The sequence below is a fragment of the Cheilinus undulatus genome, linkage group 16 (genome assembly GCF_018320785.1).
Source record: "Cheilinus undulatus linkage group 16, ASM1832078v1, whole genome shotgun sequence".
NCBI lineage: Eukaryota > Metazoa > Chordata > Actinopteri > Labriformes > Labridae > Cheilinus > Cheilinus undulatus.
The window spans coordinates 17,136,748-17,162,293 of NC_054880.1; the positions used below are offsets into that span (position 1 = coordinate 17,136,748).

The following is a 25,546-nucleotide window of genomic DNA, read 5'->3' on the forward strand; positions in this document are numbered from 1 at the left end:
CTACAATCTCATTACAGTCTCTGTTGATGTAATGGTCAGATGGCCAAATACTTTTTTCCATGTAGTGTATGTCAGGAGGCCTAGCAAGGCTAAATAAAAAACAATAGCACCAAATTTTGTTTGACAACTTCCAGGTAAATAGGGTCAACAATGAATCCTCAATAATGGAAAGCAAATATGATGAATAATATATGAAATGTTCCCTCATAGGGCTAATAAAGGAATATCTCATCTTATATCCCACTTTCAGTTTTACCAGAACTACTACGGGTCTTAAAAAGGGAGGCAGACTCCATCCTTTCTTAAGAGATAGGTTTTTCTATGTATATCAATGCTGTATATGTTTATGTGTGGATGTGTGAAGAGGTCAGGAAAAATTGTCATTTGCCAAAGGCAGGCCTGGCAGAAGTTTAGGTACCGCTGCCTTAAGGTAAGAATTTTATTGATATGTGTAAATATTAGTCTATTTTTTCCTGCTTTGTTTTACCTGTGTGATATAGGTTAACTGTAATATTTTTTTTTCAGTGTATTATTCCTTTAATTTTCTGTTTGAACTTATTAAGAAGATAGTTGATTACTGTGTGGATTTGGCAGTTCAAACCAGATAGCATGGGCCTTTATAAACCACATCACTCATGTAATGTTCTGTTAAACCTTAAAGATTTTTAATCCCTGTTGTTTTGTTGGTCTTTTCTAAGTGTATTTTCATCTTTGATATTTCCTGTGTGATAGGCCCCCGTCTGGTGTTCAGGCCAGCAGGAGAGTGAGAGCAGGCAGCAGGCAGAGAGTGACTCTCCCCCAGCTGAGGGCAGCAGTGGTCACGGCTCCGTTACACAGGTCTGTGTCACAGCACACGTTGGTGTAGTTGAAGTAGACGCCTGAGGCATATTTCTGTCCGCTCACACCGCACTGAGAGGGGATCGCACAGCTCTTCTCGTACATCGTCACCTGTAGGGCACCTGCAGAACAAAGGGAAAGAAAGACATTATTTTAGATTATAATTATGAACATTGGTTAGCAACTTTTATGAAGGCATAGAAAGGCCAAAACAATCTGAATATCAAAAGGCCAGATTATAAGACATCTTTGTTTTTACATTTGATAAAGTGGACTGATGTTACATTTCATGACTTGTTTTTCTCTTTTTTTCACTTCACATTTGATCACTTAGAATGAACTTTTGAAAAACATCTTCAAGAAATAAAATCAGATTAAACTCTGAGTTAAAGTAAGCATCCAGATACCATAAGTTAAAAGCCACAAACCTGACCTGCAAAACCTGATTACAAAACTTTGAATAAACAATAAACAGTCTGGAAAAAAAGCTTGTCCCTCCATGAAAACTATAACTATAGCAAATAAAGCTTATGTAGCTCTATTAGCTCCGTAGATGACAGAGCTATGTAGCTAATGTTGCTGAATCTACCAAAATCATGGACGTCTATTCTAATGGAGCTACAAAGCTAACGTTAGCCACATAGCTTTGCTATCTCTGTAACTTACCTAGCTACATTAGTTTCAGCCTCATGTGCTAAGGCTGATGCTGGCTGAAACTCTGGGGTTTAGTTTCTCTTTAAGTCAGTCCTGTGGCTGCATCCACTCTCTCTCTCAATGACGTCCTACTCTATCCACTGTCCTGCACAAATAAAGGCATACGAGCCAAAGAGAGCCAATAATCAATAAAAATATCAAACCAGTTTTAGATTTTTAGTGATGTTATCATTAAAGCAGCCATCAAATGTCTTTAAGTCAGAAAACCATGATGATATTGGTCAGTATACATGGTTATTCAAACACTGTAAACAGGAGCAGATGTAATTATTTTCCATGACTTTAATTATAAGATAAAAAAGAGGCAGGAAATCCAACAGATGCTTTTAAAATTTTATCCTGGTATTATAAATAATGCTTTTAATTTCTTACCATATAAACCCTTTTGTCCAATCTTGTAAACAAATCTTGTGGCTCTTTTTTAAATTTGTTAAAATTTGATTTCTTCTTTGACGCACACTTCCCAAGACTATTCACTGTTGCTGATGTAGAAACCAAAGGAACAAAACAAGGTTGATATTAGGCTTTATTTGGAAAATTCTTGATTTCACACAATAATGCAATTTGCTTTTAAATATAGGACATAATGTGATTTATCTGTTGCTGACATCCTTTATAACTACCATAACAAATTGAATTTCACATACTTCTGCCTCATTTCCTTGTGAACTTTAATAACATCATGTGTCATTGGTGAGGATGTGCACCTAAAGGTGGGTTTCCATCAGTGTTTCCTGGGTCATGTGTTGCAGAAACATTGAAGAGAAAGCTGATGCATGGGTTAAAGTGCATGTAAAACAAAAAGGGTGGGGGGATTGGCGTTAGTCTGATGAGACACAACAAGCTGGGTGAACATTTGGCCCCGCCCTCTTTGCTATTTTTAGATATAATTTGATATAATCACAGGAATTATAGCTGACAACCAGCCTGATGAGAAATGTCAGTGATCTGATCCACTGAGTCACTCTTTTGTCTCCTTTTGTTTCTATATCAAGAGGGAGGATCAGGCCTGAGGGATAGCTATAAACAAGTCATGTTTATTTATCCATCTATAGCCAGGGCTGCACTCTTTGTCTGGCATACAGAGCGTTTTCCTACTGGCTGGACACACTCTGGGTCGGTCTGATTCTATTAGGGTTTTTTCTTTTTAAATTATTACATACTTCCACTTTCATAAGGATGTTTTGTTCACCATTTTTCCCTCTAACATCAAGAGAGTCAGTAAAAACAAAGTGAAGGCACATCATTTTATTTATCTATGGCATTCATGACCCAGCTGTAATAGTCTGTAGAAGTCTGTAAATATTTGAAATATTTGTTTCTTCTAACCTACTTGACTCTGAGATTTTATCCAGATGACTTTGCTCATTGAAACTGGTTTATTTTATTCAGTTTTTATTACATTTTATAGTTTTCTAGATTCTGCAAAATGATAACTAAGTATGGCTTTCAGAGGTGACCCAGTGTACAGGATTAAAAATAAAACAGTGAGTAATTGGTTGGTGCTTTAAGGTACAACGTGGAACTTTCCCCATCAAATGTCTACATTAATTTAAAAAGGTGACTTATAGGTTACATGTATGTGGACACTATATGGACAAAAGTATTCAACCGCCTGACCATTACACCAGCAGGGACTGTAATGAACTGGTGGCCACTGTAATAAATTCAAATTGCATTCAAAGGCTTCCCACAAGATTTTGGAGTGTTTTTGTGGGAATTTGTGCCCATTCATTCTGTAGAGCATTTATGAGGTCCAGCACTGATGTTGGATGAGAAGACGTGGCTCACAATCTCCTGTCCAGTTCAACCCAAAGGTGACTGATGAGGTTGGGGTCAGTGTGTGCGGGCCTGTTAAGATCCTTCATGTCTGCTGTGACTCTTCTGAAGATCAGCAGGCACATGTGTGCAGCCTGCAGCAGTCAGCCGCTGGTGTATCCACTATGACCTAATCAGGAGTTTATAGAGGACTCCTGAGCCCATTGTTCATTTTGCTCTGCTGCTGACATGATGCATTTTCACCCTGGCTGTCAGAAACACCACTTGACGGCCTGTGAATAAAACCCTTTAACTTGGAACCTCGTCTTTACTTTGAGTGATTCCTCACCTTCAAATTGATGCCGATAAACTCCAGCCCTACAAAAATGTTACACATTTAAAACAGGGCCAGTCAAGTTCTTTCAAACAGAACCAATCAAACCATGTCCTTATAGTCCTTGTTTGTGCACTGGAGCACAGTCATGTTGAAATGGAGGGGCCTTCCCCAAACTGTTGCCACAAAGTTGGAAGCATAGCATTGTCCAAAATGTCTTTATATGCAGAAGCGAATATATATTGTAATATATATATTGTATATAAATGTAAATTCCTTATCTTAGAACAGGATCATTTTTCTAAAACAAAACCATTTGAAAGGTTAAGTCAAACTGCAAGACTAAGCCTTGATGTGCACAAATGTCAGGATGCCAGGGAATTAAAAAAAGACACCAAGACAGTTTTAAGGGAAGACTATTAAATAATTGTGACTAAAAGACAAAATTATGCAAAAAGGGGAAAAACCGGGTTAAGAGTGGCAAAAAAAGTCACAAAAATTGGCTTTAAAAGTGGCATAAATGTGTTACGGACATAAGAAATAGTGAAAAACGATTAAAAATGGAAAATGGGAATAGAGAGTGGTCAAGGGGTTAAGCGTAAATGGGTTACCAGAGGCAAAAAGAGGGGGAAAGAAGCGAAAATAGGTTAACAATGACAAAAAAGGGCAGAAAAGTTGGTTAAAACAAGTTAAAAAGTGGCAGATATGGGTTGAAAATGGCAAAAAAAATGGGTTGGAAAAAGTGGTGCAAAGAGATTAAAAAAGTGGCAAAGATGGATTTAAAGTGAAAACTGATTTTAAGAGGCAAAATGGGTTACCAGAGGCAAAAAAAAAAGTGAAAAGTGCCAAAATCAGGTTGAAGAAGCAAATATTTTCATCATCAGAGCCCAATAGTAGCTTGGAACTCTCTTCAGTGCCAAAATGAGGTAAATGTTAGCCATGATGCATGCTAGCACCAATACTACTGATACAACACACACCATCAGTAACCATGACGGGGGATGGCCCATTCTCTGGGTTTGTCAGGGGCCAGTTCTTTGTGCAGGCCTGCCCACTGGTGGAGGAATTTACATAGAGTGTGTTTAAGCAGACTTTGGTCTGTATCAGGTACAGGAAGTGGTGCAGGAGATGTAACTAGACATGAGTCCCATTTTTACATATTTCCTGATGGTTACAGCCTTAAAATAAGATGAAGTCCTTAATTTTTCTTAATAACTGTTAAAGCACAGTCTTTTAGAGAACAGTATAAAACCCATAATCATCCTAATATAAAAATTCAGACTGTACTGAACTAGACATTTATCAAAAGAATTCTGGAAAATGTGGACAATGAGGCTTTGTCTGCCAATTTGTGGCCATAATGCCCTAGATTCTTGGAAAAATAATCTCATCTACAGACACAGATATAAAGTCATTCTCCCAAACACACAAACACAGAGTGAGCAAGCGAGAGTGAGTGAGAGAGAGAGGACAGAGGAGAGTAGCTGTGGATCTTACCCCGTCTTCCCGTGGCAGTACTGGACAGGCAGCGCTGCCCGGCCGGACACTCCTGAGGGAACTTGAAGCAGTCCAGAGGAGAGATGGCGGGGAACACGCAGGTGTAACAGTGCAAACACGCTGCAGGAAACAACAGAACAAATAAAGATTCAGTTATTCAGGATCATCTATTATTACAGGAAAAAATAAAATAATCGATTAGACTTTTAAATGTTACAGATCTACAACATAAACTATGTTAAATACCATAAAAATAAGAGGAAGATAGTTGCTTTGGACCATCAAACTCTATTTTAATGCTGTTTGATGCACACTAAGAACCTTATTTACAGTCTAAATCTCAATCTTATGAGAGAGATGAGATAGGCCATTCACACCCATCTTAGTGATGTGTTTTCCTGTTTACTTAATTGAAGGCACATTTTTGGTGTTACTCTCACATAATTGTTCAAATTAGAGGAAGGAGACATCACAGGACACTATGTTTATTATTGTTGTGGAAACACTGGATGTTATGGTGCATCCCAGCTGATCTCAGAGCTGGGATGCACCATTCCAAGATGCCAGAGGGATACGTCACCCTGAGCCCCTCCCCCCAAATTGGGATTAGGACAGGGACACTCGGAGTAACTCTAGTGCAGTGAATTACCAATGCATAGTTGTGACTGAAATGCAGGCAACTGGTATGTGATTTTGTTCCCAGCTGTGAAATCTGACTTTGGAGATGAACGGAACTCAGCACTATATCAAAGACCAGCATATAAACTGCTACTTTTCTTCTGTATCTCATTCAAGTTTAGCGCTTCTTACTTGAGCTGAACCACGACTATCCTCTGCCATCAGCTGCATAATACGTCTGTCTTACACATTACTGTGACATTTGGGTTTACAAAAAACATATGACAAAGCGACTGATACTAATATCCATTAAGATTTCCTCATCTAAAGACAAGAATTTGGTGTAAAGGTACCGTGATCTTCAAAGCAAGATGCTAAAAGTCTTGAAAGTCTGAAAGATAGGTGGCCAAGTAGCCTCATCGACCACTTCATTAGGTATACCTGTTCAACTGCTCATTAACACAATCTAATAAGCCAATCACATGGCAGAAACCACCTAAGCACCTAGGCATGTAGACATAGCCAGGACTTTGTGCATCAGAATGGAGAGGAAATGTGATTTAAGAGACTTTAGATGTGCGATGGATTCAAGACCATCTATTGTTTGATTACATTTTGAATAAGAGGCATACAAAATGTGATTTTTCTTCTTCCTGCAGCTCTTCATAAAGGGAATGTGATAAAAGTCAAAATCTTCCTCTTATATAAAACTTTAAACATTACCATAAGCAGAGCAAATGAAATAAAACCTAAAAACCAAAGGAAAATACCTCAACAATTGTCCACATTCCACACTTACATACAATATTTAAGACATTGTAACAGGTTTGATTTTTGCTGTTTTACCCCAAATACAAATGATTGAAGGCATAAATGAAAATCAAAATAAAATGAACAGTGTCAAGATGTTTTTATACTGGTTTCTTACATACCTGCCAAAGGCAGACAGCACAGGAACAAGATCAGAAGTTGTGAATGAGCCATGATGCCTGTCAAAAGTCCTTGATTGTTTTTGCTTCTCTTGGTCCGCTCTTCTTAAACGAAGCACTGAAGGTTACTGTGAAATGTCCCCAAACTCATTTGTTTCTCTTTGAGGTCAAATAAAAACTCTGCAGTCTTTGGCTTTCCTTTATGTCGTCCTTGTTCTTCTCTTCTGTGATTTCTTGTCGACCTGGAATGAATGCCCACCTTACTCTGTCAGCATCTCCTCCCCAGTACTTCTTATTGAATTTGGAGGGATAATTATGAGCAGCTGACATGGTTAAAGACAGCCTAGGAATGAGATTTTGGTCTTGTGTTTACTTGATATTCATCTTTATGTCTGAGTTATTGACCTTTAACAACAGTATCTTCTCAGTGATAATTAAGACGTCTTACAAGGAGGTGATATGAAGATGTGAAGGACAGGGTGTGTTTATGTCTGATGTAGAGCTGATTATTTTGACCTTTGACCTCGCCATAACAGGGGTCAAAGAGGGAGTAGTTTCTTGTTCCAAGTCAGGTCTGTTAATCTGACTGAGAACATTAACTTCTGGGCACTTTGTGATGATTTTACATAAAAGGCTAAAAGTAAAGCAAACAAATATGGATTGTCTCTTACATTTTTCAGCAGTATTTGTGTGTATACATTGGGAAAAATGCTTTAAAGGCCTTGAATTGTTCTATTCTAAATTATGATACATTTTTTAAATGCTCTTTGTCATTATTCTTTTATTTAGTTGTCTGAAGTTTTAAATAAGGTTTATTTGACAAAATATTGTGTTGAATAGCTCAAGAAAAACATGAATGTTATGTAATGAATGACATGGGCCTGTGATATTTCTGGCTTTATGAAATGCACAATGTGTAAATCCTGCCACCAGGGGGCTTTCAATCAAAACAATAACAAAATCTGCTAAGAAGAGAAGCAAGGCTAAGATCTGCCCAAAGCACGCTGTAAGGCAGACCCATCCATACATCCATCCATCTCTTCTGCTTATTGGAGGTTGCAGTGGCATCAGGCTAAGTAAGTCAGCCCAGACGCCCCTCTCCCAAGCAATGTTTTCCAGGTTCTCCTGAGTAGTTCCAAGGTATTCCCAGGCCAGATATGTAGTCCCCCCAGTAAGTTCTGGGTCTGCTCTTGGGTCCTGACCTGGTTTTACATACCTGAAAGACCTCCACAGGGAGGCAACCATAGGAGGCAACCTGATCAGATACCCAAACCACCTCAACTGGCTCCATTCAATGCAAAGGACTGGCGGCTCTACTTCAAGATCCATTTGGATCTCTGAGTTCCTCACCCTATCTGTAAGGCTGAGCCCAAACACCCTCCAGAGGAATAATTGAGGTCTTTCACAAGAAAGCAGCACAAAACATTAATGGGATACAGCAACAGAGCCACAGCTTCCCTTAAGAGCTCATGTTTCCTTAACCCCATCATTTTCACTTACATATGGTTATGTAGGCAACTCCATTCATCCCTATGAGGATCTCTATCATATCCAACGTGCCCGTGGAACTCCACCTCTCCAAGATATATTCTGCTGAAATGTGCAACATGTCCATCCATCCAGTTTCTTCCGCTTATCAGGGGCCGGGTATTGGTGATATATATAATACCTCCAGTGTGTTCTGAGCCTACTCTGGGGTCTCTTCCCAGTTAGATGCACCTAGAAGACCGCCACCTGTGCAACAAGTCCAGTTGTGAAATTTCCTCGCTCCTGTCAGTGATATTATAACAAAGTGGAAGCGATTGGGAACGACAGCAACTCAGCCACAAAGTGGTAGGCCATATAAAATGACAGCGCGGGGTCAGCAGATGCTGAGGCGCATAGGGTGCAGAAGTCACCAACTTTCTGCAGAGTCAATCGATTTGCAATAATTACAGTATCATCAACGGATGCCAAGTTTCAGTTGCCATGGTTTCTTGTAAACCAACTAGCAGGACATGTGGCATGGGATCAGGGACTGACTTAACAAAAATCACGCCAGTATTGTTTGGGCAGAGTATTGCACAGCAACGCAGACACGCCATCGCGTGTGAGTAGAGCTTATAACTGTGTAGGTCTCTATAGCTATGGCATAGATGCAATGCAGAAGGATAAACCAGGCTGTATGTGGCAGTTGGTGACGAAACAGCCAACAATAAACATTTCATATCCATCACAGTGAGACATGATGATGATGTCATGGCCTTGACAAGACGATGACTGTTACAGCTATAAAAATTAAGATTTTCTCTGGCATTAAAATCTGTTGGAAATATTTGAGGTACTTTAACTCAGCTTGAACTATATGTGACATAGAAGTAGTCATATTTTATTGTAGACATGTCAGTGGAAATTCTACACATTGCACCTTTAAGTGCCAAGTAAATTGTAAAGGGTTTGGTTGTTACTGAGGAACTTTACTTGTGACACTGGCATTTCTGCAATCCTGACCACAACCTCTCCTCTAAGAGGCGTTAAATCGAATAAATGAATTATTTTTTGGGTAAATATTTTCCCTCCTCATGTCAGCTGTGTACATGTGAGACGGCAAAATGTTGGCAGAAAGAACTACCAGTTTTACAGTCAGCACAGTGTAGAAAGAGTCAGCATCTGAGACAGAGAAAGAAAAGCAGAGAGAGACACAGATTCAGCATGTCAGGCACACAGAGGCAGTGAGTTGGAGACTTTAACTGAATTATCCTTTAGGGTGTAATAGGAGACATGAGGGCAGCATGCAGGATAGTCTGCTGACAGCAGTCTTGTGATGGACTGAGCCATGCTCGCTGGCTCAGGCTGAATAAGCTGTTCACAACCTCATTAATTACACACAGAAAAAAAATCTAAAAACTTCTGCAACATTCAGACAAATTACAAACCAGATTATTAGATCTGTTTGTTTAATTGATAGTGCAATGTTTGTTTAATAACAGTTGAATATGGGTGATATGTTGGCTGCCCACAGAGGCAGTGGCAAGTTGATAAAATTGATTTTGACTTTACACCCTTTTTGTATTTCTCCTCAGTTTTATTCCTGCACATCTGTGACTAGCCACCCTAAAATGTTCCTAAGCCCCCCGCCCAACAATAATTACAGTAAAAACAATGAATGCACTGCACCATTATGTAACTTTTTGGCTACATAATAATAACTTTTTATAATAGTGATTTATTTTACAAGATTTGAAAATGTCTTTGGTTGAATAGATTGCATTGTGATGTCTTTATGTACTTGAAGGGGTAGTGAGCGTGGGATAAACAGTGACGTTAGACCTGGACACTGATGAGATGTAACGGAGGGGGCTGGGGTGGAGTTGGGCAGCAGTGTTAACGCTGAACTCACTGTGGAGGAGAGGAGAAACGATTTCAAAATACGACAGCGGCAGGATGATTGGATTGAGAAAGGTCATGGCAGAATGGGTTAGAATTAAAGTGAGCAGACACCCCTACCAGCTGATTACCAGAGCTAGAAACAGACAAAAAAGAGACACGTGAGTGATTAATGAATGAAAGGATGAATGAAATTGAAACCGTCTTCCTGCTTCAACTTGGGTTAAGCGTCATGTGATGGAAAAAAGAGCCCTTACACAACTAAAGCTACAAAGTTACTTATTACATAATTTGATTCAAATGTTGGTCAGAATATAAAAAATTAATCTGCATATCCCTTACAATATCAAATCAAATCACTAATCTTTTAATGCAATTCAAAACATGAATGCACTTATTACAGACCTTAATAATGGCATTGCTCTTATTGCAGCTGAGTACCAAGGCTACCTCAAATATTTCCAGTAGCTTTCAAAGCAAAAGAAATCATTGATTTTTATAGATGTAACATGCCAAGGTAGAGTTATCGTGACACATGCAGTGTTCATCATTACTGTGAAAATGCTTGATGTTACCCAAAGACCGCATAAAGGCTGAATAAGAGTTATATTAAAGTAAATTTCAGAACCATTGCAGCTTGCAGTGCAGTTATCACCTTTATATATTGAATACACCTTCACTGTCATTATTTGCTTATGCTATTACAGTGATCATTGCTTTATCTATAAACACGATCTTACTTCTATTATCATCACTAAAACAGTTTAATTAAATTTAAGAGCATTACTACTTTACTGCTGTATTCATAATAGCTCTCTGTTTCATCACCATCCTAGCTGCTAATGCTAATACTGCATTGTTTCTATCATGTCTGTTTTCTATCAGTCAAAACTGTAATTGCTATTTTTTTCACATATTTCTACCATCGTCAATAAAGTTTTAATCATTTCCTACAAAACTGGAGATAAGTTTCTGGCCACAACTGCCATAAATTTGTCTTTCATTTAGTGTTTTGTTGTTTCTCTTGCCCTTCTCCTCTTCCGACTTTTCTCCACCCTTTGCCGTTCCTGCCCTTTAATAGGGAGGCTTTTTTTTCACCACTGTATCGGGGCTAGTGCTGTGCTCAAGCTGAAAAAGGCTAGTCTATTCTATGAGGCCACTTTTAACAGACTTTCTCCCTCATTGTGTTAAAAATTATCCAAAGTAGTTTACAGTGAAAAGACTTTGCGGAGTGCAGTTTTTATTGAAATGAGTCCTCAATCCTAAAGGGAATTAAGCAACTGAGATGGGCTGAGCTGAGCAGCATGTCTCCTCTCATCCTCTAATGTTATTACTTTGATTGAGAGCCCCATGGCAGAGGAATTTTCATGCTGTGCCTGTAATGAAAGAAATCAAAACTGACCCCAATACAAATACTTTATTTATGACATTGTATAGTTACTGCCTTTATAAAATCTAGTATGCCAAATGTAACACTGATTACAGTAACGTACGTGGATGCTGGGGACAAAGTTGTTGTTGTTTTTGGGGAGTTGAGGAGATAGAGCCAGAGTGTTAAACCTGCTGATACGACTGGGATGTTTTGTTTGCTGGCTGAAGGATCTCTGTGGACAGATGGTGTTCTTTAATCCTGTCTGTGGCCTCTACCTCCCAGCCTCCACCCCTCCCTCCTCCATCATCCTACTATAAAACATTAACCACACATTTTCTGCCTGGTTTTCTTCCTCTGTGTGCAGAAATACAAAGAGATCTCTCTTGGTTTATCCAATTACAATGCCTTGATGAAAAAAATTGCCTGCAGTAACCCACTCTAGTCAGTAGAAGGGAATATTGTGCTATTTCATGAGTCTGACTGTTCTCACAGGATTATATCACAGTCACCGCCGTTTTTCTTTTAACACAGAGATTTTAATGCATATTTACACCACTGCTGAAAGCTCTAATTATCTAACTATCAGCCATTCTTGTGAGTAAACACAATTTATAAGTCTGCTTTTTCAAAGTAAAGACCTACTGACGACGCAACCTGTTTACGCAACAATCTCAACAATGTCAAACCAACATCATTTGACCCACATTTCAGGAAAAGCCAGATTATTTTTTTGCCGTGTCTCACAGGCAAAAGGCCGACAACAACACGATGGCTCTGTATTACAGCCTAAAGGTCTCTATATCTATAATTATATTGAACCGATTCAGAGCAAGGAGCCTATCTTTAGAGATATCCTGTAACACAAATAAACTGAACTTTATTGATACACAGCATACAGTTCAGGTTTATGTTGGGGGTAGATATAAGCATTGGGGCAGGATGTCTGACACAGTATCTGACCTTTATGAACAATTCATCAGGATTAGTGGCAGAATATTGAGCCCTTAATCCAAACCTCATGGAAATACTTAAATCCATCATTAAATCAGTGTCTCAGACAGGGTGTCAGGGTAAAGGCTTAGGTGGCAAAGTAGGGATTGGATTTTTGGGCATCAATGGTTAACTTGTGGTAGACATTTCTACTGAATGAAATGAGTGAATAAATGACATTGAAATGTCTGTAAGATCTTACACCAGTGAACATCAATGTAAAAATCAAGCTAGAAGCTTATCTTAAATGCCCTAATGTAAATAAGATATCAAACAACTGATACTAATAGACTAATAAAAGTGCAGTTTTTAATCAGATGAATAAAGTAGGGGTGAGTGGGGCACAAACTAAAGTGGGGTAAAATGTAAACAACTGTTAGGGTGTTAAACATTCTTGAGTGGATTCTGTTTCTAGTCGTCTAACCACAACACCAGCAGGGCATCACCTTCTAATGTTCATCAGTTTTAATGTGTTTTAGCAGAGATTTCTGGGACATGTATTTTTGCTGCATTCTTGTTTTTCAGTTACTGTGTCACAGAAGTTACCCAATCCCACCTTATATCACCTTTTTTTAAAAATACTTTTAATTTATTCATTTTGAAAGGAAAATAAAAAATTGACATTTTATCAAAAGCACACGTTTGAATACATTATATACAAAAAAGAAAGGAAAAGAGAAGAAAGGAAAAAAGAAAAGGAAAATAAAAGGGAGTAAAACCAAAACATTATTCCTACTCTTGCTGATTTACATATTAATTCATATACACATACATAAATATTTGCCCAAATTCATCCAGATCTAAGACGAGAAAAAAGAAAGAAAAAAAGAATCAAGTATTATTTTATCTTTCGTGTGGCCTGGATTGTAGTTTGTACAACACTATTTGAACATATCCTTTCTTACACATACACACACATATTCATACCAGCACATGCTTATATATTGACATGCACATACCTAAACACGAACACGTATGTATACATAAACATAAAGATACACACACGTATACCTACCTACCTACACATATCTACATACATACATGCATTACATGTTTAAATTATATCACTATTATTTTTCCCCATCTTGACTGAAAAACATCGCTTAGATTCCTGATCTTGTTTGTAAACTTTTCCATATTATAAGTTTCTTTAACTGATTCTTTCCATTGAGTTATTTGTGGCGTTGTTGGTTTCAACCAGTTTCTAGTTATCTGTTTCATTGCTGTTATCCTCAGTATTCTATACAAGTATCTATCTGAGTTTTGGGACAGAACATGACCTTATATCACCTTGATAACCATCTTGTCATCTAAAACATAGCACTGATTTGAAATATGTAACTACCCCATGGCTAGTGTTAGATAGGCTAAATTAAAACATCTCACAGCTGGGTTGGTCATAACTGTGTGTTATAACCAACCCCACTCAAAGTGCACAGAAAAAAAATGAAATGTTAATGCATTAACATTAAAAAAATGTTTAATATTATCTTTATAGTATAAAAACTTTTATTTTATATCAATTTATGTAATATTATTGATCTAATACAATTATTATTAATAATATATAATACAAATCATGTATAATATGCAAAAGATCACATAAAATATTATTATTATACAATAATAATAGTATGTATATTTAGGTTACATTTCAAGATAAACATATATATGAATATAATCTTACATATTTTATCAGTAAAAAGGTCGTTTTGGGGCAAATGTTACAGCCAAGCCTGTTGATGTTACAGTTGTAACATTTCACTTTTGCACAATTTCCAAGAAACAAACACAAAAACACAATTCCAACAATATGATCAGTGTAACTCAATTTTTTTTAAATTACTGAGCCAAATCCAGAAGCATTAGGTTGTGCCCCACTCTCCCCTACTAAAAAAAGGATAATATATTTTGATGATCTTTATTTTCATGTATAAGCAACAGATAGTTCTGATTCTAATAATACATAGCCTATATCATGATATGATCTGCGTTCTGTCTGTGATATTTAAATTTGATTTTTCCAAGTTATTGAGATCCTTTGTTTTTAGTTAACCTAAGGGCCTTGAAAATCATCTTCTATTTTTATGAATTTGGCTTTTTTGTTCAATGTTATGGATGATAAAATTAATTCAAGTTAAATTCACAATGAAGTGATTAAAACTACATGGATTTAACACCAACGTTGACAACGTTGATCCCGAACATTAGGGTCCAATATGGCTGCTCAATAAAACACTAAAGCTAACTAAGAAGATGGCAAGTTTGATTTTGGACAACAGAAATAGTGGTTAGTTTAAAGAGGATGCCCTTCGTGTCTTTACTAATGAACTTCAAATAGTATGCTTTCTGAACTGAATAACTAAAGGAAGGGAAGTTGTTGCCGACAAAACAGACCTCTGTAGGGCTTACCTAGCGAAAACACAGGTATCAATGTTTAAGGTATTCAACAGATGCTGTGATGTGTAAATTCAGCATTCATTTCGGACAAGACGTGTGGGGGATGGGGGGTGCTGGGATGAAAGGGTGGGAGAGCTGTGTCAAGGTAACGGTAAAGCAGAAAGGAAGTTACGCGAATTGACTGTTAAAAATAAGAGCACAGCGTTTCATCAAGTTTGTTAAATCCAACACTTTAAAAACTGGCAAATTTTGAAAGTATCAAAACTGTTGCAAGTCTGTATTACTGTGTTAAGTTTAAGTGTTAGTATTAGTAAAGTTAAATACGCTGCGCTTTTCGACGACACAACGCAGCTTTAACGCAAACGTTTTATTTTGAAGCGTACAACAGGAAACTCCCGTAGTAACATGCGCCATCTTGTCTTGTAGTCCGTCTAAGAGAGAAGCAGAGGGAAAAAGAGAGCGAGAGGAATAACGGGAACTGGGTCGGTTTGGGATATTAAATTGTCCGGGGGAAACGCAGTTGAGTGAAGAGGCTACTACTCTGAAACGAAAAGGTAAATAGAAACAAATATACATCTTTTTTTCGTTATTCTTGTAACTTCTGGTGGATGACGGAGATAGTTTTCCGTTAGAAAGATGTGGAACATCATAGAAGTAGATGGGCAGGAGCGGTGAACTGTTGGGCGGTGCACTCCTACAGCCAAACATTCAAGATGTTTTGTTCTGGTTCATATTGTAGCTGGATAACTGAAGGCTACTGAAAAGTTGTCGTTTTCAATTCACTATGACAAAAAGTATGAGAAAAATATTCTCAGTTATATTTAACATCTTTTGTTGCACAAATTATGTCCCGTTCGTTAACACAGAGACACAACTACCAAAATAAAGCTAGCTGAAAGTCCCAAGTCAGTATCTTGCATGCTGTATGAGTTGCCCTATGATCAACTAAATATCAAAGCTCAGCACTTGTTGCATTATTTCTGGCTCATATTGAGAAACATCCTGTGTTGAGGGGAACCAAAGTCCCTCTCTGAAGCCTCACAGTGGGCGACTCCTGAGAGGAAAGATAAAAGAGCAATTGTCCCCAATCTCACCCACTGTCCAGACATGGGGAAAGCTTTGCAGCATCTTGCAGAGCTGCTGAATAATGTTTCTTTATAATCTTACCTTGAACAATGCTACTTTTGTCTACCTTCAACTCTGCTGTCTTTAAATGTTATTTCAGCTGCCCTTGAACTTTATACAGTAGGTTGAAAAGTTAAATTTTATAAACTAATGAAGGTTAGATGTACACTTTTCATGATTCTGTTAATCAAAGTAATGTAGGACCCATTTACCTCTATATGCAATCATTTGATTGTTGTTTTTTTTTTTATTCCTTTTATCTTGTCTTATTAATGTTTTCCCTCTCTTTCTTAGGTTGGATTGATCTGATTATTCCTCTTGGTGTCTGCAGATGGAGGAGTAACTTTTTGGGGCACTAAAGAGGCAGAGAGACAGGGATAAAGATGCTCTCCTCCCTCCTCCTGGACCCATTAATCCATCCTGTTTGCTTCATTTAGATTCAGCAGCTGTTTCTACAAGAGTAGACTTAAAAAGTTGCAGACACACAAATACACATTTTTATTACCTTGTTTTCTGGCATTGAAGGTCGGTATTTAAGCAATGGCAAACATTTGCCGATATGGCAGCTTCACCCACGCCGTGGTGCGAGGCATCCCAGAGACCTTTGGGAAAGCTGAGGCGGGGGACAGTCGTGAGAACGGGGATATTTCTGTGGACCTGGCCAAAGCTCAGCGGCAGTTTGGGTGCCTGACAGGAGCTCTGAGGCAGAAAGTTGGCCTGCAGCTGATCGAGATCCCCCCTGACCCCGAGCTGCCAGAGAGCTGGAGGATAGAGGATGTGGCAGTCATCCAGGGAGACACAGCGCTCATGACAAGGCCCTACAAGCATCAGAGACGCAGTGAGGTAACAGTAAAGATACACAGCTTTGTAAAGTAAATGTCAACTTAAGTCTTTCTGCACTTAATCTTCTGTGACTGATTAAAAAGAGTCATGTATAGTAGTGTGGGAATTTATATTTGAAGGTATATTATTGTATCAAGGTTTAACTAAAGATCTTTTTTGTTAGTTGTTGGTGGATTACATTCATTGGCTTAAAATGTAGCAGTGCACTAGTTTCATAAAATCAAGAAATTACTGTACATCTAGGTATATCTTCATGATTAAGCCTCTGTTTTTTAACCTTTGGTTTAATTTTGCAACTGCAATAAATGTTTTATTTTTTGCAATTTTATGTAAGGAGTCTGTAGTTTCAGAAAATAATCCAAAACTGAACCAAGGAAAGATTTATGTAATTTGGAAGTAGCTGTTAGGGAAACAATGCACTTATGGTACATTAACATATTATCTATTAGGTCTTTATAGTCCTAATATTCAGTGGAAATAAAAATTCAATCACCATCCTACTTTCAGATGGAATTTCCTACAGAGGACTGTCATCAAAATATCATCCCAGTGTGTTATTTTATTCTAACCTCATTACTTCTTTTAAGATTTTTTCCCCCTAAGAAACCTGAAGAAAATGACCCAGAAGGGTTTAAAAAGTGACTGAACCATTAAGAGAAATATTCCAGATGTGTCTTGAATGCAACATCAAGGAAAGCTTCCAAATCAGCTGATAGTTGCAGCCGAACTCTGACAACTAAAATCATTAAATCATTGAGTCTTCTTCGTTGAAAAGAAATGGATATTGTGCAAGAAGTTGTCTGAGAGTGGTGTTGAGTATTACCTTTTAGGGGGTTCATTAAGTTCTGCTGATAAAGGGAACTGGTTTAAATTACAGATATGGATGGTAAAGATTAGTTATTTTCCTATGTCCTTCTCCTCAGGCGGAGGCAGTGAGGAGGGTGATGTCGGAGCTAAACCTGACCGTGGTTGAGATGGGGACAGACGGGGATTCTGGAGGGGCCACACTTGAAGGCAGTGACGTCCTCTTCACAGGAAGGGAGTTCTTTGTCGGCCTCTCCTCCCACACTAACCGCAGTGGGGCTGAAGTGCTGGCGGACACTTTCAGGGTAAGAGGAAGCATAAAGAGAATAAGTAGCAGTGACTTGAATCAAATTGTATTCATTTTGTGTAATGCTGTTTGTCATAAAAGCTCCAAAGCACTGCACATGTTCTTGTCTTGACCAAAATCAGGCCTAGACAAAAGCTTTTACTAATAAAACACAAAATAATCAATATTCAGATTTTTCAGCCACTGTAACAAAGACAGCTGATGTGCCAAGATGCTTGTCAGTAAATTGACCCTGCTGCCAAAGTGAGCAGGTGGCACTTTGCTGTATTGCATTTTGGGAATTGTAGTCTGTAAACAGTGATGAATGAGGCTGTTCTGTTGGCCAAACAATGAAGACCACACAGCGGGGCCCCTTCTGACTCTACTCAGCCCACCCATTAGTATTGATCTCCTTCACTCCTCTTAAGTGCATTTTACACACTCATGCTTCTTACACACATTTGCATGTACTTGTGTGAAGCGTGGGTGTTTGTGTGAGTATTCAGGATCAATAGAATGAGTGGGAGGGGTTTGTCGGCAGAAATGGTGTAAGAAAGAGAAAGACCAGACATTTTACGTTTCAATGTATGAAATTTTTACAAGACCTCAGATCTCCTTTATAAGTTCTGCTATATTATTTGTCTGACTATACTAACACTTGGCAGTTCAGTCTATGCATAACGCTTGAAATGTCTTGTATCTGCTGTGATATCAGTGACTTAAAAAAGTTCTGAGTCTCTGCAACAGCATTTAGCTACGAGAGGATTATTCAAAGAAAGAGGTGGCACCTGCATGACTGCCTCTGATCGCTCAGAATAAACCCCAGAATCACTCAGCAGCCTGCTTTATGTCTAGCTACATGTGGTAAAGTGTTGTTCATCATGCTTGGGTTGTCCTATTATGACAGCTCCCTGCCGTGTAAAAAGGCTTTTCAGGTGACTGCTGCTTAACAAGATGAGGAATCGTCTAAGTATGTTAATTAAATGTTTACTCCTCCATCTGTTCAGGACTTTGCCGTGTCCACTGTTCCTGTCTGTGGCGGAGCCCGACTGAAGAACATCTGTTCTATGGGGGGTCCAGATGCGATCATCATCAACAACAGTGACGGGGCCAAGAAGACACTCCGGGTACGTCTGTGTCTGTACAGTGTATGGATAAAATATTAAACATCAAATTTAAACAGAGAAGTACGAGTCAATGACAAGCTGGTGCAAGTCCCCTCCCATAGTTTACAAATCCATGTGGATGATTTATGCCCACAAATTTGCTCTCTGTGGGCATGGTTTTAGAAACTGTGCACACCGTTTTGACTGAAATATGAGCAGAAATTTGCAATCTATGGGCCCAGATTTTTAAACTGCAGGAGTGGATACACAAATGCCTTTTTGTTTTTCTTTCTGGGGCCTTTGGGGCTCTGTAGAAAACCGAAATACTGTAAAATCTAGTCTATAAATCAGTTAAAAGCTGCTTCTGTTCTTAAAACCTCATTTAAGGTTTGAACTGCTCTCCTGTGTGATGATTTCTTGCAGCAAAGTTCACAATGTACAGTTTCTGTCAATGTCTTTTCAGTCAAAGTACTGCTCTTTAAGGTTTATTTACTCAACACATAAACTCCCCATCCACCCATTTTCCTGAAATGTGGGATTATGACCTAATGAGGGACTAACAATGATAAATAAATGGCACCTACCCCGCCAGCCTGGTCTGTGTTGCTGTAGGTATATCACAATGTGTTGTGAGTTTTTAGTCACATCAGGTTGTGTGCAGTGGGTAATGGTAGCAGTTGCACTTCCACTTCTAATATTGCATGTCACAGCATTTTTTTCTGGTATACTGGTCACATTGGTGCATAGGATTCCTCCAACTTTCTGATGAAAAAGTGGGTATTAAAAGTGCATCTTATAATACCACAGATTTTTTTGGGTGATCATTTAAATCATTACCTTGACCTCTTTGTTCCAATTTTTACCCCCTTTTTCCACAGTTGTGTTCTTGTCTAGGCCTGGGCAATTAATCACAGATTAGATTAAATCGCAATATGACCTGCTGCAATTTACAAATCACAGAAGTTGCAATATTTATTAAACTGGAAAAATGTCAAAATAGCAGTTTAATACATTCATTTTTTTGCAGCAGAAATTTTATGCACATTATGCAATAATTTAAGTGTGGCTTTTTAAAAATAGTTTACAAAAATCCTCCTTTTTCATGTTTTATTTGTGCTTTGTTTTAATCAAATGAATGACATAAAAAATGATTATTCCCTTCAATAAAGCAATTGATATCAAATTTTCAATATGAACAAAAATAACTAGTTCACTTGTCTAATATTAGTGAAGCTTAGCATTAGTTCATACCCCCAGCTGAGGTCAGCTTATAGCCGGTTTTATCTCCCCCACCCCAGCTGCCTCCTTTATAGCTTAAAGCTTGTTGCATCCTCATATTCAGATTCATGCTACTATGGATTAATTGCTTCTGAAATTATTTCATTTTTTTTCAATACACATTGTCATATATCTGTCCAACCATATGGGGGTTTCTAGCCATGTGCTCCCTGAAAGTCGAAGCATGCTGCTTGACTACCCCAGGGAGCACCTTTAGAGCAGAGCCAAGTAAAACTGTAGATCCATTTTGCAGTGAAATGATAAGATGTATGATGAGTGTTCCTGACTGAATGTAGGTTATAATATAAATTGATTTATTGCTTGAATTTGTTGAAAAATGCATAAGTTGAGTAAACTTATAATAATTGCATATTAAATTGCAATCGCAATATCGCGGAAAAAATCGTAATTAGATTGTTTATGTAAATCATTCAGCCCTACTCATGTTGTTTACCAAATACATGTGTGCCAAATGCTTAAAAATTATTTTAGCTGGTTTTAGTCCCTCTACAATGGCAGTCACAAAAAAGTAAGATGCTGACTTTGACATGTTTTGGCTGTCAGTCAACACTGGAAATCAGTTTCCCCTTTCAGCACCAAATAGCTTCAACAGGGAAGAATGAAGACAGTGCCAGACCAGCAGAGACTAAGTTATGACCTAAGCCTTTGGGAGACTTGCCCCGGAAAGCTGTAAAGGTAACAGGCATCGATACCTTCAAGATGTGGTTGCACTCTCTAGTTTGCAAGATCTAGAAAATGAAGCTGATTATTCTTAAAACTGAGATTTCCACAAACCTGAAACGATGCATGATAAATTAATTCAACCCAAACGCTGCTAAAGAAGGTGTTAGCCAAAAACCCAAACTCTTCCATACACCCCAATCTGTAGTGAATTTGTATGCAGATGATACATGTCTTTATTTTAGGTCATTCATTAATACTGCATCTAATGTGTCATTCTTAGAAAAGCCTCACATTTGAAAAAGTAAAAGTAACAAGACCACAAACAAAAAAAACGAGGTATGTCAACCCTGGATCATTTTTATGACATAATCTGTACTTATATACTGAAACAGAGTATCAACAGTTTTCTGCTCTTTGTCTCCAGAAGTCAGGTATTTTCCTTTCCCTGAAAGTTTTTAACAGATTAAACCTGCCTTAGTGATCTTTGACACTGTTGTCCTTCTCTCTGTCCTAATGTGACCTGTTGAGGTTCCTCACAGCTGAGGTCATTTTAATAATGTTATTATTTTTGAGTCGGTGTGTAATGCTGGGAGCGGTCTGCTGCAGTACTGTGTGTGTGGAGCTGTCAGGGTGGTGCCATTAATACTCAGTGTGTTTATATTTGCCTCCAGATGATGGAACAGCTGACCGATCACCACTACGAAGTCCTGACTGTTCCTGAGGAATCAGCTGCAAACTGCGTCTACATCAGAGGCCCTTCTAGTCGAGACTTCCTGCTCCATCGGCCTGCAGAGGAATGTCCTGACAGTGTGGCTGTGAGTGCAGCGCAGGCTCTGCTTTTTATTGCAAGCTTCTGTTTAAAAAGAGAGAGAGGGAGCCAGAGCTACTCTAAAGTTGGCTCACAGGAGACAGACTGAATAAAGATGGTCAAAGAGGAAGTTACAGATGTGAAGATGGCCTTAATTTTAGTTTTTAGCTTCAGTTCAGCCACAAAAACACTGGATTATACCCTTTAAAATGTTAACCAGTGAATGGAATAGAATGGAATGGAAAATAATACACTGTTTACTTTTTGCATCCCAAGGCAATAATTTGCTTTTGGCTTGTCTTGTGTGGATGTATACCATTTGAAACACAAGACAACACATTAAAAAAACAGTAAACAAGACCAAAACACATTACTAAAAAAGAGACACCAGGTTCTTAAATGTAAATACTGAAATGGTGCTCTAAGTTTAATGTTGAGGTTAAAGAAGGGGACATAGGGCGCTTGTTTAGCTCACTTTGTAGAGCAGGCGCCCATGAACAGATACTTGCATCCTCAGCACAGGATAGATTCCCAGTCTCTGCGCCATTTTGCACATGTCTTCCTCCCACTTTCACTCCCCAAATTTTCTGTCTCTCTTCAGCTGTCCTGTCTAAATAAACATTAAAAAGCCACAAAAGTAATCTTAGACAAAAAAGGGGAAACTATATCAAAGTGAAACTGCTGATAAACCAGTGAAGAAAATCCTTGTTTGCTTAGGCGAAGTTATAAAAGTATAACAAGGAAATGTAGTTTCAGTATTTAATATATCACCTGTACATTCTGATACTTAATAATTTGAGTCTTAAAAGTCATGTCTTTATGTAAAAGCAGGATTTATTTTTGTAGGTGGTTGAGGCAACGCAGATCTTAAACTATTTATCAATCTGCAACTTATTGTAATTCTGGAATAATCTCTTTATTTTATTCTCAAAAATTAATTTACTGGTAAAAAAGTGTCATTTTTAGAATTCACGTTTATATCAAGCTTTTTGTAAAACCCAAAATTTGGTTAAAAAAAAAAAAAAAAAAATGAAGAGAAGAAAAGCAGCAGATCTTCAAATTAAAGAAGCAAAAACCAAAGAAAACAATGAAAAGTTCCTTTGCATCCTAAAAGAAACCTGGAAAACAGCTGTCCAATTTCAGGTCTTGGAAAAGCATAGAAAAGAAGAGAGGGATCAAAAAGACCTACAAATCTTGTGCAGCCCTGGAAAATGATGTAAACATTCTCTTAAGTTTGTATTAGAAATCCCCAAAACAGTCATCTAAATTTATGTTTAGGATCAGATTAAACAAAGACAGCAGTTTAAGGACAGCAGTATTCAGATTAGACTACACACTAGCAGCAGCTTTAGACTGGAAAAAATATATCCTAGAAATCTAATGCATGAGATAACTTGAACACATTAATTGTGAATAACTACAGTCCACAATTAGTTCATTCAGTATTTTTTAGATTTATTTTGGGCTTTATGTGCCTTTATTGATAGAGGAGGACAGGGGAAAGAGTTGGGAACAGGGATGAGAGAGACACAGGAAAGGGCCACCAGTCACATTTGAGCCTGGGCCGTTCCTGTACATAGGGCACATCTTAAACCACTAGGCCATCTGCGCCCGTGCATTCAGTTTGGCGAGATTAATTGTTATTAGGGATGCACGATATTGGATTTTTTCTGATATGCCGATATTTAAATATGTTTAACATAACTAAAAAGTCAGTCCTTTGAACACAATTTAATTTTTGTGGATGAAAAAGGAAACACAATTTTTTTCTTAAAACACACTTTAAAGTTTAAAAAATGAAGATGAATGAAGAAAAAAAACTCAACTTACAAAGGTCAGTTGGCCCGGCCTAAAACACATTTATTAGTAAAACTTACTTATTAGTATATGGGGCCAAATTTTACAGTCAATATATGCTGATAAACTTTTATGTCTGCTGATACAGATATCAGGCTGATAATACTGTGCATCCCTAATTGTTGTTGTTCCTCTCAACACAATTTGGTTGAGCATCTCCCAACAGCCGAATTGGTGTGAAATAAAACCACCACTGCTTCTTTATGTCTCTAAACATTTAATTTTACCTTATTTCTTTTCAAATCCATAGCAAGTTCCTTTTTCCTTGGTTAAGTTCAGGTTATAACCTTTGATCTACCAAAAATAAAAATAAAAAAAGCAAGTCTGTATCCAAACAGAAAGTCAGTAAGTTTAAGACCATCTTGAGTCAAACATGACATTAACGGTTTTATTTACATAATAGGGAATTTTAAAATGTGATTTAAAAAAGGATGCGATTAATTGTGATGACTAAATTATGGTTATTATTAAATCCTGAGATTAACTGTGAATTGACAGTATTGATATAAAATGCCTTGTCTTTGTGCTGCTGTATTCTGATTTGAATATAGTTTGAAAAGGATTTGCAAATCATTGAACACATATCAGAGTGTCCCAACTTTTTTTGGCTACATCTGTGTACATCTACAGGTGTTTGAATTGGTCTATTGTTAATTCATCATCATTTATTAACATGTATGAGCTAAGGGTCATAGCCACAGGCAGCACATGTTTTGAATCAGACATTGATGTTCAGGCACCATGTGTTCCTGTCACACCAGCTAAACTGTCACGGAAACTGTCCTGGAAAATACCTGTAAAAAGATCTCTACTGAAAGAGCAGGATTCTTTCATCTTTAAAATGATGATAGTGAAGTAGTTGCTAATAATAGTTCTTACAGTTTGATAATCATACTGCCTACTTGTATGTAAATTGTTTTGCAGCGAAGTCTACTTCATATAAAGCATCACCATTTATATGTTCAACATAAAGAAATATCCTAAAAAATGTCCTAAGTTGTCAGATTGTCATAGTCACGGAGAATAGAAGTACATTTCACCACACACAAACTCAGTATTGGATATTTACCAACTGTGAATGCTTTCATGAATATGTTAAGGAGTGGAAAGAAACCTGGTTAAATATGTAACTCCATCATATCAAGGAAATAAAAACTAAACTCACTAGGGAATTAAACCTCTAAGGTTGCTGACGTCCTGTCAATGGAACAGTTTTTTCTTCTCCATGAGTAACTTACTTCTTCCATTGACTGGATCCAGCAAAGTCTTTATCCATGATGATGATGATGAGTGAACTGTTCCCTCTGTCTTCCCCACAGGCCTTCCAGAAGCTCCAGGACTACACCCTCCTGCCTACAGCCTGCAGCGAGGCCTCCAAACTGGGAGCCTCTCTGTCCTCGCTGTGCCTGCTCATTAACAGAAAACACACATATTTCTAAAAACACAGCCACATACCTGTCAGTTTATCACATGATTGACCTGAACATGTTCACAGCAGGACGGGGGGGCATGAAAACAGGTCACATAACTGATTTCCACAGATTAAAATTCTTTTTCTATTTATTGCCGCTGCCAAACATTATCTGTATGAGTGATCTGAATGTAACATCTGCTGACTTGTGGCACAACTGCTCCCCCTAGTGGACAAAGAGTACAGTGCACAGGGTTCATCACAGAGCTATTCAACTTAATGAAACCACTAAATTCAGCTGTAGCTTCACACAGTTGAAACATGAGACCTAACCACTGAGCTGATCATACAGACTGACAGGAGCGTAACATCAAAACGAGAGCTGTTTCCACCAAGCAGTCCCAGTTATAAAGTCAGGCAAGTTACCAAAAGTACTTTGTGAAGGAGTTACAGGCATACCTATCTGACTCTAAAGGGTGATACTAGACGGGCTGTCAACAATCTTCATTACCGAATGACAGCAGTGACA

At 38.0% G+C, this 25,546-nt stretch overlaps 2 protein-coding genes across 3 annotated transcripts; one reads left to right on the forward strand and one right to left on the reverse strand.

Moving 5' to 3' along the window:
* The first annotated feature begins 732 nt into the window (after positions 1-732).
* On the forward strand, positions 733-25,169 carry ddah2 (dimethylarginine dimethylaminohydrolase 2). Of its 2 annotated transcripts, XM_041809682.1 has the most exons (7): positions 771-837; positions 15,242-15,369; positions 16,235-16,783; positions 17,707-17,892; positions 18,881-19,000; positions 21,613-21,756; positions 24,926-25,169. In XM_041809682.1, the coding sequence occupies exons 3-7, from the start codon at positions 16,481-16,483 to the stop codon at positions 25,043-25,045; spliced, it is 873 nt and encodes a 290-aa protein (XP_041665616.1). In that variant the 5' UTR covers positions 771-837; positions 15,242-15,369; positions 16,235-16,480; the 3' UTR covers positions 25,046-25,169. The 2 variants fall into 2 exon arrangements, with proteins under 2 accessions (XP_041665617.1, XP_041665616.1); XM_041809683.1 differs by lacking the exon at positions 15,242-15,369 and having other exon boundaries at positions 733-837.
* On the reverse strand, positions 748-6,767 carry LOC121524344 (prostate stem cell antigen-like). Its single transcript, XM_041809688.1, has 3 exons — positions 6,691-6,767; positions 5,141-5,260; positions 748-959 (listed from the first exon to the last, which is right to left on the reverse strand). The coding sequence occupies exons 1-3, from the start codon at positions 6,740-6,742 to the stop codon at positions 748-750; spliced, it is 384 nt and encodes a 127-aa protein (XP_041665622.1). The 5' UTR covers positions 6,743-6,767.
* Positions 25,170-25,546: the final 377 nt, after the last annotated feature.

Excerpts from the sequence above, each read along its gene's own strand:
- ddah2 (XM_041809683.1), top strand. The coding sequence starts at position 16,481 with ATGGCAAACATTTGCCGATATGGCAGCTTCACCCACGCCGTGGTGCGA. Across the intron at positions 16,784-17,706 it reads AGCATCAGAGACGCAGTGAG|GCGGAGGCAGTGAGGAGGGT; the intron begins GTAACAGTAAAG and ends CCTTCTCCTCAG. Across the intron at positions 17,893-18,880 it reads TGCTGGCGGACACTTTCAGG|GACTTTGCCGTGTCCACTGT; the intron begins GTAAGAGGAAGC and ends CCATCTGTTCAG.
- LOC121524344 (XM_041809688.1), bottom strand. The coding sequence starts at position 6,742 with ATGGCTCATTCACAACTTCTGATCTTGTTCCTGTGCTGTCTGCCTTTG. Across the intron at positions 5,261-6,690 it reads GTGCTGTCTGCCTTTGGCAG|CGTGTTTGCACTGTTACACC; the intron begins GTATGTAAGAAA and ends TGTTTCCTGCAG. Across the intron at positions 960-5,140 it reads TACTGCCACGGGAAGACGGG|GTGCCCTACAGGTGACGATG; the intron begins GTAAGATCCACA and ends TTTGTTCTGCAG.